Genomic DNA, 13,874 nt, shown 5'->3' on the forward strand with positions numbered 1-13,874 from the left:
CAATGATGTGTAGAAATGATAATACTTAGAAACACGGGGTTAAACAAAGTAGTGTGTTCTTAAAATTAATTATACTTTTTCTTTTTGCTATTTTTAGAGTGGCTAATAGAAAATTTTAAATTCCCTATGTAGCTCTCACTATGTTTCTGTGGGTTAATGCTGTTTTAGAACTTCACATAGAATTTGGATCCCAATTTATCACTTCAGTTACTATTTATGTCTACTTGATGCCTTGACTATGATGATCCCAGGCTATTAACAACTCAAACTTATCCAGAAGGTTTCTACCCCAGGGCTTTTTGCTCTTGCTGTTTATTCTACTTTGTGCTCAGTCTCCTATATCTTCTCACGTCTGGCCCCTTTTTCGATTTTCTGGTCTCTTTTCAAATGCCCTCTTTCCGGTAAGGCCTGTGTGACTACCAACTGATCATATCAACCTATCCTATTCTCCATAGAGCACTTTATATTGTCTACCTTTCTGACTAGAGCTCCATGAGAAAGTCTACTCTTTTCGTCTCTCTGCTTCCTGCACTAAGAATAGCCCTGGTTCAGAGCTGGCAAGAAATATTCCTGAATAGCTAAATGCACGAGCCTTAAGTCTGGCTGAGACTATCTAAGCTGGGTTCCAACATGGCGCCCTTTGTTCATATCATCCTAATTGTGCACCTGTTGTGGACTAGCCACTGTGACAGACTTGAGGGACACTGTAACTGATGTCTTGGTCTCTGCCCTCAGAAATGCAGGACTCGGTAGGTTCCAGGGAGCAAAATGTCTGTAGACAGAGTTGTCATGTTACGGCCACGAGCCTTCTGTTGCATTTCGCTATGTACACTACTAAGGAAATAACCCAAAAGGGGTTAAAAACCAAGATAACCTCAAAGCTCAGACTCCCTGTTTACCACCTGTAGCTGCAGATGGTTGTTGAAAAGGCAGCTTTCTTGTGCTCTTCTGCTTTTGAAAACAGATTAACCATTCTGAAGACTATAATTATGGGCAGGATCAGGACATGTATTTAGCTGTGGAAGACTCTGAAGTTTGGGAGTTTGAGAAGATAGCTTGGCTCCAAAGGGCATATGTTTTAAGAGGTTTTTAAGGGAAGACTGATCTCTTAATACATCCTGAGATTACTAAAGCACGTTGAAGACCACTATGTAGAGGAGATGTCATTTTTGTTTATTTATATTCCATAAGTATCTGTGGGAAAGACATATACATTCCAAATGGTTAACCTTGGCTACCTCAGAGCTGTGGAGAAGGGTAGAATGCTAAGATACTAGAAATAATTTTATCACATGCCTCCATATTGCTTTATTTGTTACAATGAACATGGGTAGATTTTGTACTTTCAAAACTAAAGTTTCCAGAAAGAAAAATTTTTAGAAAGAAATTCCATAAAACTTCCCTGTATTTGATAGGGGGTACTTCTCACACCTTGACTTTTTTCATCTCAGTTCTGGGTCTCAGCTACTAAAGCAAAGGCCAGTCACCAAGCTTGGTACCAAAAAGTGGTAAGTAAAGTCTGAGCTCATTTCTGGAGAATCTAATGGTGTCTTAGCTCCCCAAATACCCAGCAAGTGCCCTCATATATCACTGCTCTTTTGCCATAGTTAGGACTTCTTTAGCCTCTTTCCCTGGGAGGGTATCCTTTATTGAGAGCATCCATCATAAGCCAGGTAATTAGTTTACCTGTTCCTATTTTAGTCTGCAATCATTACTTCAAGGGTAGGCATAATTATCTTCACTTCTCAGATGTGGAAACTGAAGTTCAGGAAAGTTTGATGTATGTCCCAAGGTCACAGAGATGGTTGGAGGCAGAGCCTAACTTTGTCCCTAGCCCTTTCCAATCTTGTGCCCAATTAACCACCATTTGTGCTACCTCTTAAGCTATAATGAAGTGTTTTGCAACTTGTTCCATAACTGAACTAAACTCTATTCTCAACAGAAGCCTAATTCCAGGCACCTGTGAAGGGCTCCTGCTCTCCAGGAGCTTTCCCCTGACCAGCCTTCCATGGAGCCTGCTGGTCTACCAATCTAACATCTCCTGGGATCCAAGGACAAGGACCTTTAGAAATCGGTAACATGTAACATCGTTACAAGCCACAAAGACCATTATATGAATTAGTTATCAAGGAATACATCCAGTAAGCTTCCAAGGAGATGAAACCTGGGGCCAGTATAACTGGATGAGATAGTAACAGAGCAGAGTCAGGAATATCCTACAGGGGTGCCATTGTGGGACCGTGGATAACCAAGGGACACAGAGAAGGCAGATGGAGAAAAGAAAGCTGCCACTAAAAGTATTTGTCACCAAGCAGGTAAGGCCTGAGCTCACTTGCTATGCTAGTAAGGCCAGGGATAGGCACAAAACAGAAAAAACTGGCACGTGTGGGGTCTGCACTACCCATTCTAGCCAAAAGTTCTGCAAATGCTGCTATTTGTCACAAGTTCACTGAGATATAAGACCCAGCAGCTCAATGAACGGAGGTCCGTCACTTCGTCAAGAAGATAATTCAAATAACATGTTCTCCCAGGAGTCTGCTTCAGAGTGTCCTTCTAAGGCACCAAGGGCCAAGAAGGAGCTTCTGGATATTTGCAGGGTTGGTTTACGATGGATCTTATCTAGTAATGGATTTCTAGAAGCCGCCTGGACAAAAATATTGTCTTCCTTCTTCCTCAAATGGAATATGTTTTTCCTCCCCACAGAAAAAGCGCACTTTGAAGGGCTCCATCGAACTCTCCCGAATCAAATGTGTCGAGATTGTGAAAAGTGACATTATCATCCCATGTCACTATAAATATCCATTTCAGGTAAGTCCATCAGGCCAGGGGTCTAGTTCTTCATTCCTTGGATGGTGGTTGAAATGCTCAGTCACTGAATGAGAAGGTGGCACAGAGATGACTTAGACCACGCCCAGAAGAAATCTGCTGTGTTCTTTCAATGACACATTCATTCAACAAAGATTAATTACAAAATTTTGAAAAAGTTGTCATCCCTCATTTCCCTTTCCCTCATGTCTTCCCTACCTCAAAGAAAGTCCTAATTACTCTATTCCTAGGGGAAGGAAAAAAAATAATCAAGAGCCCCAAGCCTAACATTCTGTAAGCACAGTTTACTTAGAATTTCGGACAATAGATTACACTCCTTGGTTATAAATTGATTGGAAGTTATAGAATAAAAAGACTCAGATTTTATAATCTGAGAATTATCTGGAGTTGTGCTGTCCAATACAGTAGCCACTAGCCACATGTGAATGCTTACATTTAAATGTAAATTAATTCAAATTGCACAACATTAATCAGCTCTGAGTCACACTAAACCACAGTGAATGAGTAAACATTTCACATCTTCAATAGCCACGGGCTAGTGGCTAATTTATTGGACAGCCAAGATTTTAAATTTCCATCACTGCAGAAAGTTCTATTGAGCAGAGCTGATGGAGAGTATCTTTAGTCTTTAGGTCATGACATTGTCTAAATCTTGTTACCACTCTTGATATTTATGGTTCTGAAAGAGTGGGTATCTTCTTACACATCCTGGGGTTACCATTCATGTTTGTCAATCTGAGGAGTTAATATTTCATTTTCAATATGGCATAGGAAAGAACTTTTTTCCTACTAGAAAAGTGACCTCCACAAGTTGGAATTTTTAGTACTGAAAGTAAAAGGAGTAACACGTATTTTTCCAATCATTGAAACTCCAATTACTAATGCATGCATGAAAAAACAACCTGGTGAAATCCAAAGATCTGTTATATAGTTAATAGTACTGCACCAATGTCAATTTCCTGGTTTTAAAGACGTATTTTGTTATGAAGATACTGTCATTGAAGAAATGTGGGTGAAAAGTATATAGGAACTCTGTACTATCTTTGGAAATTCCTGAATCACTTATTTCAAAATAAGTTTAAAGAAATCTAAGTTATATATTTATCATCTAATATCTTACTCTTTCATATGCCAGAATTTCTTAATCATTGAAAAATTAATGTGAGAAATACGCTGCCTAGTTAAGTGGGGAACTCTTTTCTCCAGCTGTTTTAATGTAGTGATGGTTTATCTGCACAGCATTCAAACATCTAGATAAAAAGGGCACTAGTCCCCAGATCACCCAGATGTTTGGCTTTTTGACAACCGCCTGAGACCCCACTCTCAGCCCAGTAACCCAGAGGGGCCTCTGTCAGTCATCCACCTCCGACTTCACTGCTCACCCTGAACTCTCTGTGCATCTCCAGGTTGTTCACGACAACTACCTCCTGTATGTGTTTGCTCCAGACCGGGAGAGCCGGCAGCGCTGGGTGCTGGCCCTCAAAGAAGGTAACTGACCTCCTGTGCGACTGAATCTCTGAGACCTCTAGATCCTCAAGAATGCTTGAGTTCTATGATCAAATAAAGAGCAGCTGATGGTCAAATATTTCTTCCTTTTGGTGTTGGTGGGGACTCCAAAAGTTTCAACTTGGGCAATAACCAGCACAGTGCAGGATCAGGCAAATCCTGCTAGGCACCTGTTTTTGTAAGGCTCTTAGATAAGGATGTTTTTAATATTTTTTAACGGTTCTATTTTAAAGGGTTATGTAAGTACCTCCACAATGTATCCGTTGTGTCTCCTGGTAAGCAAAACCAAACTATTTACTATTAGGCCCTTTAAGAAAATGTCTACTGACTCCTTGTGTTGAATGAAGAAAAAGAGCATAGGCCCGCAAGCTAGAGGACCTGGGCTTGAATCCCGGCTCTGCCACTCACTAGCCATGTGTGTTCAAGCAACTCAACTGCTCTGTGCTTCAGTTTCCCCATCTATTTTTAACAAGGAGAGGAGGAGGGAATAATAATAATAGTATCTCCTTCCCTGTATTATGCAAAGTAAAATAAGTCAGACAGAGAAAGGAAAATCCTGTATGTTCTCATTTGCATGAGTAATCTAAAACATAAAACAAATGAATATCACAAAACAGAAACAGACTCACAGACACAGAGAGCAAACTAGCAGTTTCCAGAGGAGAGAGGGGTGGGAGGAGGGGCAAAATAGACGAAGGGGATGAAAAGGTACAAAATACCAGTCATAAAATAAGTCACAGGAATGTAACGTACAGCACAAGGAATACAGTCACTATTTTATAATAAGTTTGTATGTATGTAATCTGTACATACATGAGGCTGTACAATTCATAAAAATATTGAATCACTGTGCTGTGTATCTGAAACTAACATTGTAAGTCAGCTATGCTTTCATAAATATTTTTTTTAAAAAGTACCTGCCTCCAGAGCTGCTAAGAGTAAGTCTCTTGGAACTGACCAGGTCCATAGTCAGCATCCAACAAATATCAACTGGTCTTAAAGGTTTTCGGATCATTGTAAGGGTACTTCTTAGGGCTCACCTTCTCAACAGCATAATCAGAACCAGCACAATATTTACATACATGAGATGTGGAACCAGGCTGCTAAGGAAAAAGCTCTAGCTCTGCCAATAATTAGTGTGACCTTGGGCAAATTCCTTGACGTTTCAGTATCTCCATTTCCTTACTTGACTAGCAACAGATAGTCATAGGGTTATTGTGAGAATTAAAAGAGTTTGTTGTTGTTGTCCAGTTGCTAAATTGTCTCCAACTCTTTGCAGTCCCATGAACTGCACCTCGCCAGCTTCCTCTGTCCTCCACTATCTCCTGGAGTTTGCTCAAATTCATGTCCATTGAGTCAGTGATGCTAGGACATGGCAGACACTTGGAATCATACCCAAAGAGAGCATTTAGTCTGTATTACTATCACTGTCATTTAGCCTGAAGGCCCAGCTTTGCAGGAAAAATAGATTCAAATATTAATCTAAGCAGCTACAGAGACTGATGGTAGGCAAGCCATCTGAAATCATGGGACCCAAGATGCCCTTATCTGAAAAATTAGAATAAATATACAAGTCTTATCTTCTTTCAAGATTGTTGTGAGTCTCAAATGGAAAGTGACAGATAAACTGAGAAGTGCTCTCAAGTTTAACATTCACAGGCACAGAACAAACACTAACATACAAAGTAATCAAAAGGGCCCCAACTACTCTCACTGGCCGCTCTCCCTCAGTGAAGGGATTTTACTCACAGGATGTTAGAGCTGAAAGAGGCATTTGAGATAACCTGTCAGTTTTTTATACTTTTTTTTCCACCAGGAAAGCCTCTCTTCTCCTGTACCAAATTTTGACTTTACAGCCCCAAATCTAGAAAGGATAAAAGCAAAGTTGCTATGGGTAGAGATGGGAGAGATGGAGTGATGAGAATCACACCCACTCAGTCTTCCCTGAGTTCCCTAAGGCATTTTTGTGGGGCCCAGAGACCCCATCTAACAATCCCATGGCACAGTGGGAACTGGGAATCAAATGAGGATTTTGCTCAACCCAAAGACACACAACTAACCAAAGGCACAGCTGGATAAGAATCCAGATCTGCTGATGCCTAAATTCACTATACATGCTTCTATGTGCCCAGGAAAAAAGGCCATTTTTTTCTGGCTACTCTAGGTAATACTCATGCAAGTTCACACAGCAGGGTCCAATCTCAAGGAATTGTAAAGTTGGTGGCTCTTGAGTGACTGACCTGGAAATAACTCTTCCGCTGGTTCAACTCCTTTCAGAAACCAGGAATAACAACAGTTTGGTGCCCAAGTATCACCCTAATTTCTGGTTGGATGGGAGATGGCGGTGCTGTGCTCAGATGGAGAAGCTTGCAGTGGGCTGTGCCCAGTATGATCCCACCAAAAATGGTAAGTGATTATGAATTCCCTTTCTTCTTTGTATAATGACTGACCGCTTTGCTAGTAAGAAGTAAAGGTTCTTTGCTTCCCATCACCAGGGGTGTCCAGGATTGAATGCAAAATTGCACATTTTCAAAACTTACAGAAGATAGTCATCTGCCTTTAACACCAGTCTGTTGGTGTTTTTTCATCTCCAATGTGTGTGTGTGTGTGTGTGTACACTCAGACATGTCCAACTCTTCACAACCCCAAGAACTATAGCCCATCAGGCTCCTCTGTCCATGGGAATTTTCAGGCAAGAATACTGGAAGGGGTTGCCATTTCCCTTTCCAGGGGATCTTCCTGACCCAAGGATCAAACCTGTGTCTCCTACTAACCTGCATTGGCAGGCAGATATTTTATCACTGAGCCACTGGGGAAGCCTACATCTTGAGGCTGATGTCTTTATAACTCCTTGTTACTCAAAGTGTGGTTCTTAGACCAGCGGCATCATCAGCACCTGGAAGCTGGTTAGAGTGCAAATCTAGGGCCCTTCGTAGGTCTGTTGGATCAGAATTTGTATTTTAACAATATCTGGATGCACGATTAAGTTTGAGAAGCATTGCTATACCCTCAAGTTAGGAAATTTGAAAGGCATAGTCTATTAAATCTGAAGTTGTAGAGACAGACTTATAGATATATAGAGATACACAATATTATCTATTAGCGTGGCATCGTATCACACGTGTTTATAACACAAGTTGAATTCTACACACTTGGAGGGATAAGAAAGTAAAACCAAAAATCTGCTTATTTTACAATGTGGTTTCTTCCCACCTCTACTTATTTGCCCTTGAACTCCACAGTCTCAGAGAGAAAGAGGCCTCAGCCTAAATGCAAAGTGGAAACAAAAGATGCTGTTCTTTGGCCTTTGAAGTCAAAGACCTAGGTCCTAGGGATTGGCGTTTGAATCATTTTTAATTTATGTATTGAATTTGGAAGGGGCGCATCCCAGATAGCTCAGTGGTAAAGAATCTGCTTGCCAATGCAGGAGATGCGGGTTCAGTCCCTGGGTCGGGAAGATCCCATGAAGATGGGAATAGCAACCCACTCCAGTATTCCTGCCTAGAAGATCCCATGGATAGAGGAGCCTGGCGGGTCACAAAGAGCTGGACATGACTGAGCGACTAAACATGCATGCACGATGACTTTGGGCCCAGAATCCCTGAGGAAGGGCAACTCCACTCTGATGCACACTTACATACATAACACTCCCACTTCTCACCACCATCTAGGGTAGATGGTGTGATGTAGAAGAAAGAGGAGGCTTGAGCACTCCAGTACCCTCGAGGTTACACAGTGAGGAAGCGTGCTGCAGAGACATGGTTGACTAGGAACGACGGATCATATGGATTGTTTTCTTCCATCGCCCTTTCCTCTCAGCCTCTCTTACCCTACTTAACTTTTCTCATCTGTCAGTTTCTTTTTTGCACTAAAACCCAGTACCTCAGATTGACAGCCCAAGGCGGATGTGCTAAATGTAACACGTGGCTGGGTTTTCTGCGGCTTCCTGAGTTGTAGCCCCTCTTAGTGCCACTTTAAAAACCACTACTTCTCACCCTCCACCTTGGGAGAGAAAGTTCAGAGTTACCAGTCCCTTAGCCCAGAAAAGCATTTGCCTAGTTTTAGAAGTCAATGATTCCCTACATTAGCTCTATGGACCATACAAAAGCCAATATCTAATGAAAAAGAAATAGGTTTTATGTGGGTGGAATCAACCACAAGGACAGGATGGCATGGGCTTGCCAGTGACTGAAAGCTCTTTCCAAAGTCAAAGTTGTCTCCAAATTCCTGCCAGAACCTTGCTGTAGGCCCTTGGATGGGTCACTTGGCTAACAAGGACCATGATGTCCTCATCACTAAAATGGAATGGGAAATTTTAGGGGTCTTAAGGTGAAATATTCTCTAAACCCCTTTCCAATTCTGAAATCCTTTGAATCTGTTTCCATTTTGCAATTTTCTCCATGCGTGTAGTGGCTATTCCTAGGGACACAGTATTCCCCTCCACTGTGTGGTACACACATGATAGAGGTGCACGGAACATCGGAATGGCTCACCAGGACAGGGTTGGTCATGCTGAGCTCCTCCCCAAATGAAGCCAGGGTCTAACCGCTGCACAGTCACTCTGCTGATGGTCCTGCTTTTGCAGGACCTCCTGCCATCTCCTCATCTGAGTCTGTTCTTATTCTCCCTTCTTCTGGTTTGGTTTAAGTAATCTCATGCACCATAGTTTTGACAGACTTAAGAGCAGTTTTCAAAAAGCAAGGCTTGTAGAATTCCCAGTGTTGGGCACAAATACAATGAGGGTCTAAGAGGACAGGGCTTTGGGATGAAAGAAAAAAAAAAAAAACATCTGGTGTGAGTTCCAGCCCCTCAGTATCCTTGCTCTGTGACTTCATATTTGTTACTTAACTTTCTGAGTCTCTTAGCCAGTTTTCTCATCTGTAAAGTGGGAATGATGATAATAAATAGTTACTTTCTGGAGTTGTTGGGAGGTTCAGTGGGGTTGGAAAAAGTTCTTAGCACAGCTGCTGGCACTTCGTGGGCTCTCTGTAAATGGTAACCGTGTCTGCTAGTCATTCTTTTTGTGGAAAGAAGAATCTGAAGCTGAGATAGTATGCGTGTGTCTGACTGGGAAGTAACAGAGGTCACTGCATTTAAAATAGGCTCTGTTATATCAAACCTCAGGCTTCCCAGGTGGCTCAGTGGGTAAAGAATCTGCCTGCAATGAAAGAGATGAAAGAGATGCAGGTTTGATTGCTGGGTCAGGAAAATCCCCTGGAGGAGGGAATGGCTACTCAGTCCAGTATTCTTCTGGAGAATCCCATGGACAGAGAGGCCTGGCGGGCTATAGTCCATGGGGTCACAACAGAGTAAGACATGATCGAAGTGACTTAGCAAATATTCAACCAACAGCAGCACCCACGTATGCAGCCAGAACTAACCCCACATACAAGTTTTACCACATACAAACTTCACACAGAGGGGAAGGAAGAAAGGTAAGAGCAAGACCAGAGGAAGAGGAGATCAGGCACCGAACACTCAGGGCTGGAAAGTGCCCAAGACCACCCAGCTTGTATGTGGTGGAGTTGGGGTTAAGGTAACTGGCTCTTGGCACCAAGTTGAGTGCTGTAATGGAACCATGTTTCCCACTATGTATGTATGTTTCCTTTGTCTAAGTTAATTGCACACCTAATACCCCAGTCTGCCCTTGATTATGGAGAAGGCAATGGCAACCCACTCCAGTACTCTTGCCTGGTGAATCCCATGGATGGAGGAACCTGGTAGGCTGCAGTCCACGGGGTCGCTAAGGGTTGGACACGACTGGGCGATTTCACTTTCACTTTTCACTTTCATGCATTGGAGAAGGAAATGGCAACCCACTCCAGTGTTCTTGCCTGGAGAATCCCAGGGACGGGGGAGCCTGGTGGGCTGCCGTCTATGGGGTCGCACAGAGTCGGACACAACTGAAGCAACTTAGCAGCAGCAGCAGCAGCAGCCCTTGATTAAGGTGTCAGCACAGGGTCTGGACTCCAGTGTCAATGTATGAATCTCTTCTCACCACATCCCAGACACGGCTGCCCAGTTCCAAGTCAACCCCCTGCAGAGATACGGTGCTCACCACCTGTTGATGCCACCCACCCCCTGCTTTTCTGTAAGTGTTCAAGAAGTCTTTGAACCGAGCAGAAGCCTAGGCACTGCATCCCTGTACCACACAGACACACAGCTTCAGTCCACTGATTCCACACTGGGCCTTTTTAGTGCCTTAAACCAGGAGTTCCTAACCTCTGAGATCTAATGCCTGATGATCTGAGGTGGAGGTGATGTAATAATAATAGAAATACAATGCAAAATAAATATAATGCACTTGAATCATCTGCAAGCCACCCCTTCCCCCACCCCACCCCCTGGATTCCTGGAAAAATTGTCTTCCACGAAACGAATCTCTGGTGCCAAAAAGGCTGGGGACTTCTGCCTTAAAGGAGAAATCCTAAAAGACACAGATGAAGAGATAAAGGAAAGAGAGAGGGAAAGGGAGAGAAAGAAAAAAGGAGAAAGGAGGAAAGAAGGAAGAGACTGCAGAGAAAGCGAGACATGGAGACACAAAGACATAAACACAGAGAGGTGTTGGGGTGTTGTCTGGAGGAATCGGCAAGAACAAATACTCAGAGCCTTAAGATAACAGCCTTCTCACAAAGCAACACGATGACCTCTCACCTCATCCACCCTCTCTCCAAGCCCACAGGGGCATCAGGAAGCCAGTGAGTCACGGTCCCCCTGAGTTACCAATTCCAAGTCCTGGTTCAGCAGGTGGAAGTGCCTTTGTGGAGGCTCCATGCCTCTGGGGAAGGACATACACTGAGACTCGGGGAACCCCTCTGCACTAGGCTTTTCCTGGGGTACAGGAAGAGGGGCTTCTGGAAGTCTCTGGTGCCTCCTGGAAAACTAGATCAGGAACACGCAGGCTGAAAGAGATAAAACCCAGGCCCTGTGTCTCATCCTTTCCTCCTGCTGTTCTCTTTGGGGCCTCTTTTCTCTGAAAAGCCCCCAGCCGTTCATCTCCAGCTGGGCACATTCGGTTTCATGCTCATTTTCTTTTTCTGTTTTTCCTGTTTCAGCTTCAAAGAAGCCTCTTCCTCCTACTCCTGAAGACAATAGGGTGAGTGAAAGCACAGGTCTGGGCGCGGGGAGGCGGGGGCCCAGGGCACCTCGAGCTGCTGCTCTGGTGTCGTCCCGCTTGGGTTTCCCATCTGCTCAGGTTTCTCAACCATGACCTCGTTGTGATGCAGCTGAACTCAACACTGTGGGTTTCCTGGGCCCAGCTTGTCTCCTGGGTGGGTCCAAGTAAAATGACCACTCAGCTGCCAAAATCTTCACTCCACCGCCTTCACTCAACAAACACTTCTCGGTATCATACTGTGCATCCAAGTACCTTGACTAGGCTGGGGCCTAATAACAGCTCACAGCCACATAAAATGATGTATTTACTCCACCCTTTGACAGACAAGCATTTTGGAAGCATACACCTGAGAACACTTCAAATTCTTCAAAGCAGGTCCACACTTTTACTAGTTATTTCAAAACTCACCCTCTGTTCTGGCCATTTCAGAGGGTTATAGTTTTATTCTCATGTGAAAGCTTGGGAAAGCAAGTCCCACGAGAAGTTATCCCAAGGCCATTCGGTAACTTAGTAGTCAAGTTAGTAGGCTAGAGGGTTCCTGGTGTGGTGGTCTTTAACTCGAGTGGTCGTTCCCAAAAGTGTGGTCCCTGGACCAGCAGCATCAGCATCACTGGGGAGCTGGTTAGAAATGCAGATTCTCAGAACTCCTTCCCCCCCCCACCCCAAACCTCATCACCCCATCAGACCTTTGACACGCAAAACTTTAGGGAAAGGGACCAGTAATCTGCACTTTAATAAACCTCAAGGTGATTCTAAGGCATGCTGGAGTTTGAGAAACACTGGTCTAATATACTGACTAGCAAGATTTAAGTGATATCAAGTCAATTCTCGGGAAGCTATTTAGTCAAAAAGACAAAACAAAACAAACCAAAAAATAGGAGAAAAAGCAATCTTAGCCCTCACTTTATGGTAATACCAATAACGATATCCACATTTGAGTAACTGGTCTTTATTCTAGAATATACTGATTCTACTCCCTCATGCTTCTTCCTGAAGGGTGAGCCCTGCTTTTTTTCCAGCCAATATGGTAACATTTCAAACACTGGCAGCTTCCCCATAAGAGAAGTTTTACATCGCTCAAAACTGGGATGACTTTTAGATTTGTTGTCAGCCCTCTCTCACACAACAAGAAAGAAGTGTATTTAAATTGCAGCAGAAAATGGGCTCTTTTCCATTTTACTTCATTCATCTCCTAAAGACCATTTCACCATCACCCTTGAAAATATGGTTTGGAATCCCACTGCCCTGGCTTGTGGGTGGTTCCAATAGTCCCACCTAAACCCACATCTCTGCACCTTAGGCTGGCTTGCTCCTTCTGGTTTTTCACTATTAGTGAAGGTGAAAGTCAGAAAATAGGGCCTATCCACCGCCCCTTGGACACCACCACTTGGCTTCTCAGACTTCTTGGAGGAGCAGCTTTAGGACACCAACCACAGGGCTATTGGAATCACGGTTGCAGTTTCAATCACACATCTAAATCCACAGCAACATTTATCTTGAATTACTTGAAATCACTTCTCCCATCACCTTCATGTTCTGTTCTAGACTAAGTGATGGCATCTTGAGTTGGCATCTATAGAGGCTATACTTTTAATCTGATCTGAGCAACAGGCCTGATGCTTAGTGTGAGAGAGACTATGGACTGGGGACAGTTCTCGAGGGTGGAGGGTGGCTATTATTGGTCAGGATAAAAATCATCCATGATCAGAGTAGAGAACTCCAGGCCTCTCTAGCCTGTGGGTGCAAATGAGGTTATGTTTCACTCTTGGTCTCCCCACGTACACAAGAACTCAGCCCTTCTTCGAGGCCCATCCCCATCAACCCAGAAGGACTTCCTGAGGGGCCACCCAGACACATGTCTGCCTACGCCCTGGCTTCCTTGTTAAGTCACACTACCCGTGCCACTCCCACCTGGGAGGGCCCAGTCTCAGCTGGGTGGAGCTCTCCCCAGCTGGGGTCAGGAGCTCTCAGAAGTCAGGACCATTCTGAGACCAGCAGTGGAGTGGCCAGGAGACAGGACCATTCTCCCATTCCATGACTCACCTCATCTCCTGGGCTCCCAAATAGCCCTTCTGGAGCCCAGAGTCTCAGTTTCTCCAAATGCCATCCCTTCATTTTCTCAGTATAATTTCATGGTTCTCAATCCTATCAGACCCAGTACTCCCTTTTTCTGACAAATATTTTATAAAGCCCCCTTTATTATAACAAAAAGAAAGTAAATAGATAATACTACTTATGTAAACACATACTTTCTAAAAGAACCAATAAATGTTCTAACCATAATGTTTAAAAAAGAAAATGAAATAACTTATACAAACCCATACATATTTCTATATATAAATATTGGGCATGACTATACTGGACAACATAATAAAACACACCTGTATTTGAATCCTGTTAAATTTGGCAGCTCAAATGCAACTGT

At 43.5% G+C, this 13,874-nt stretch overlaps 1 protein-coding gene and 1 long non-coding RNA gene across 2 annotated transcripts in view; one reads left to right on the forward strand and one right to left on the reverse strand.

Moving 5' to 3' along the window:
• Positions 1-4,296, reverse strand: part of LOC133251563 (uncharacterized) — a 28,185-nt gene extending 23,889 nt beyond the window's left edge. Inside the window, exon 1 of the long non-coding RNA XR_009737682.1 lies at positions 4,209-4,296. This is a non-coding gene — a long non-coding RNA (uncharacterized LOC133251563). The remainder of the gene's footprint in view (positions 1-4,208) is intronic.
• ITK (IL2 inducible T cell kinase) overlaps positions 1-13,874 on the forward strand; it is a 62,842-nt gene that overhangs the window by 16,241 nt on the left and 32,727 nt on the right. Inside the window, exons 2-5 of the mRNA XM_061424189.1 lie at positions 2,704-2,808; positions 4,233-4,314; positions 6,610-6,738; positions 11,388-11,428. Of these exons, the coding sequence (XP_061280173.1) occupies positions 2,704-2,808; positions 4,233-4,314; positions 6,610-6,738; positions 11,388-11,428 (357 nt within the window). The remainder of the gene's footprint in view (positions 1-2,703; positions 2,809-4,232; positions 4,315-6,609; positions 6,739-11,387; positions 11,429-13,874) is intronic.

The sequence above is a fragment of the Bos javanicus genome, chromosome 7 (genome assembly GCF_032452875.1).
Source record: "Bos javanicus breed banteng chromosome 7, ARS-OSU_banteng_1.0, whole genome shotgun sequence".
NCBI classification, from domain to species: domain Eukaryota; kingdom Metazoa; phylum Chordata; class Mammalia; order Artiodactyla; family Bovidae; genus Bos; species Bos javanicus.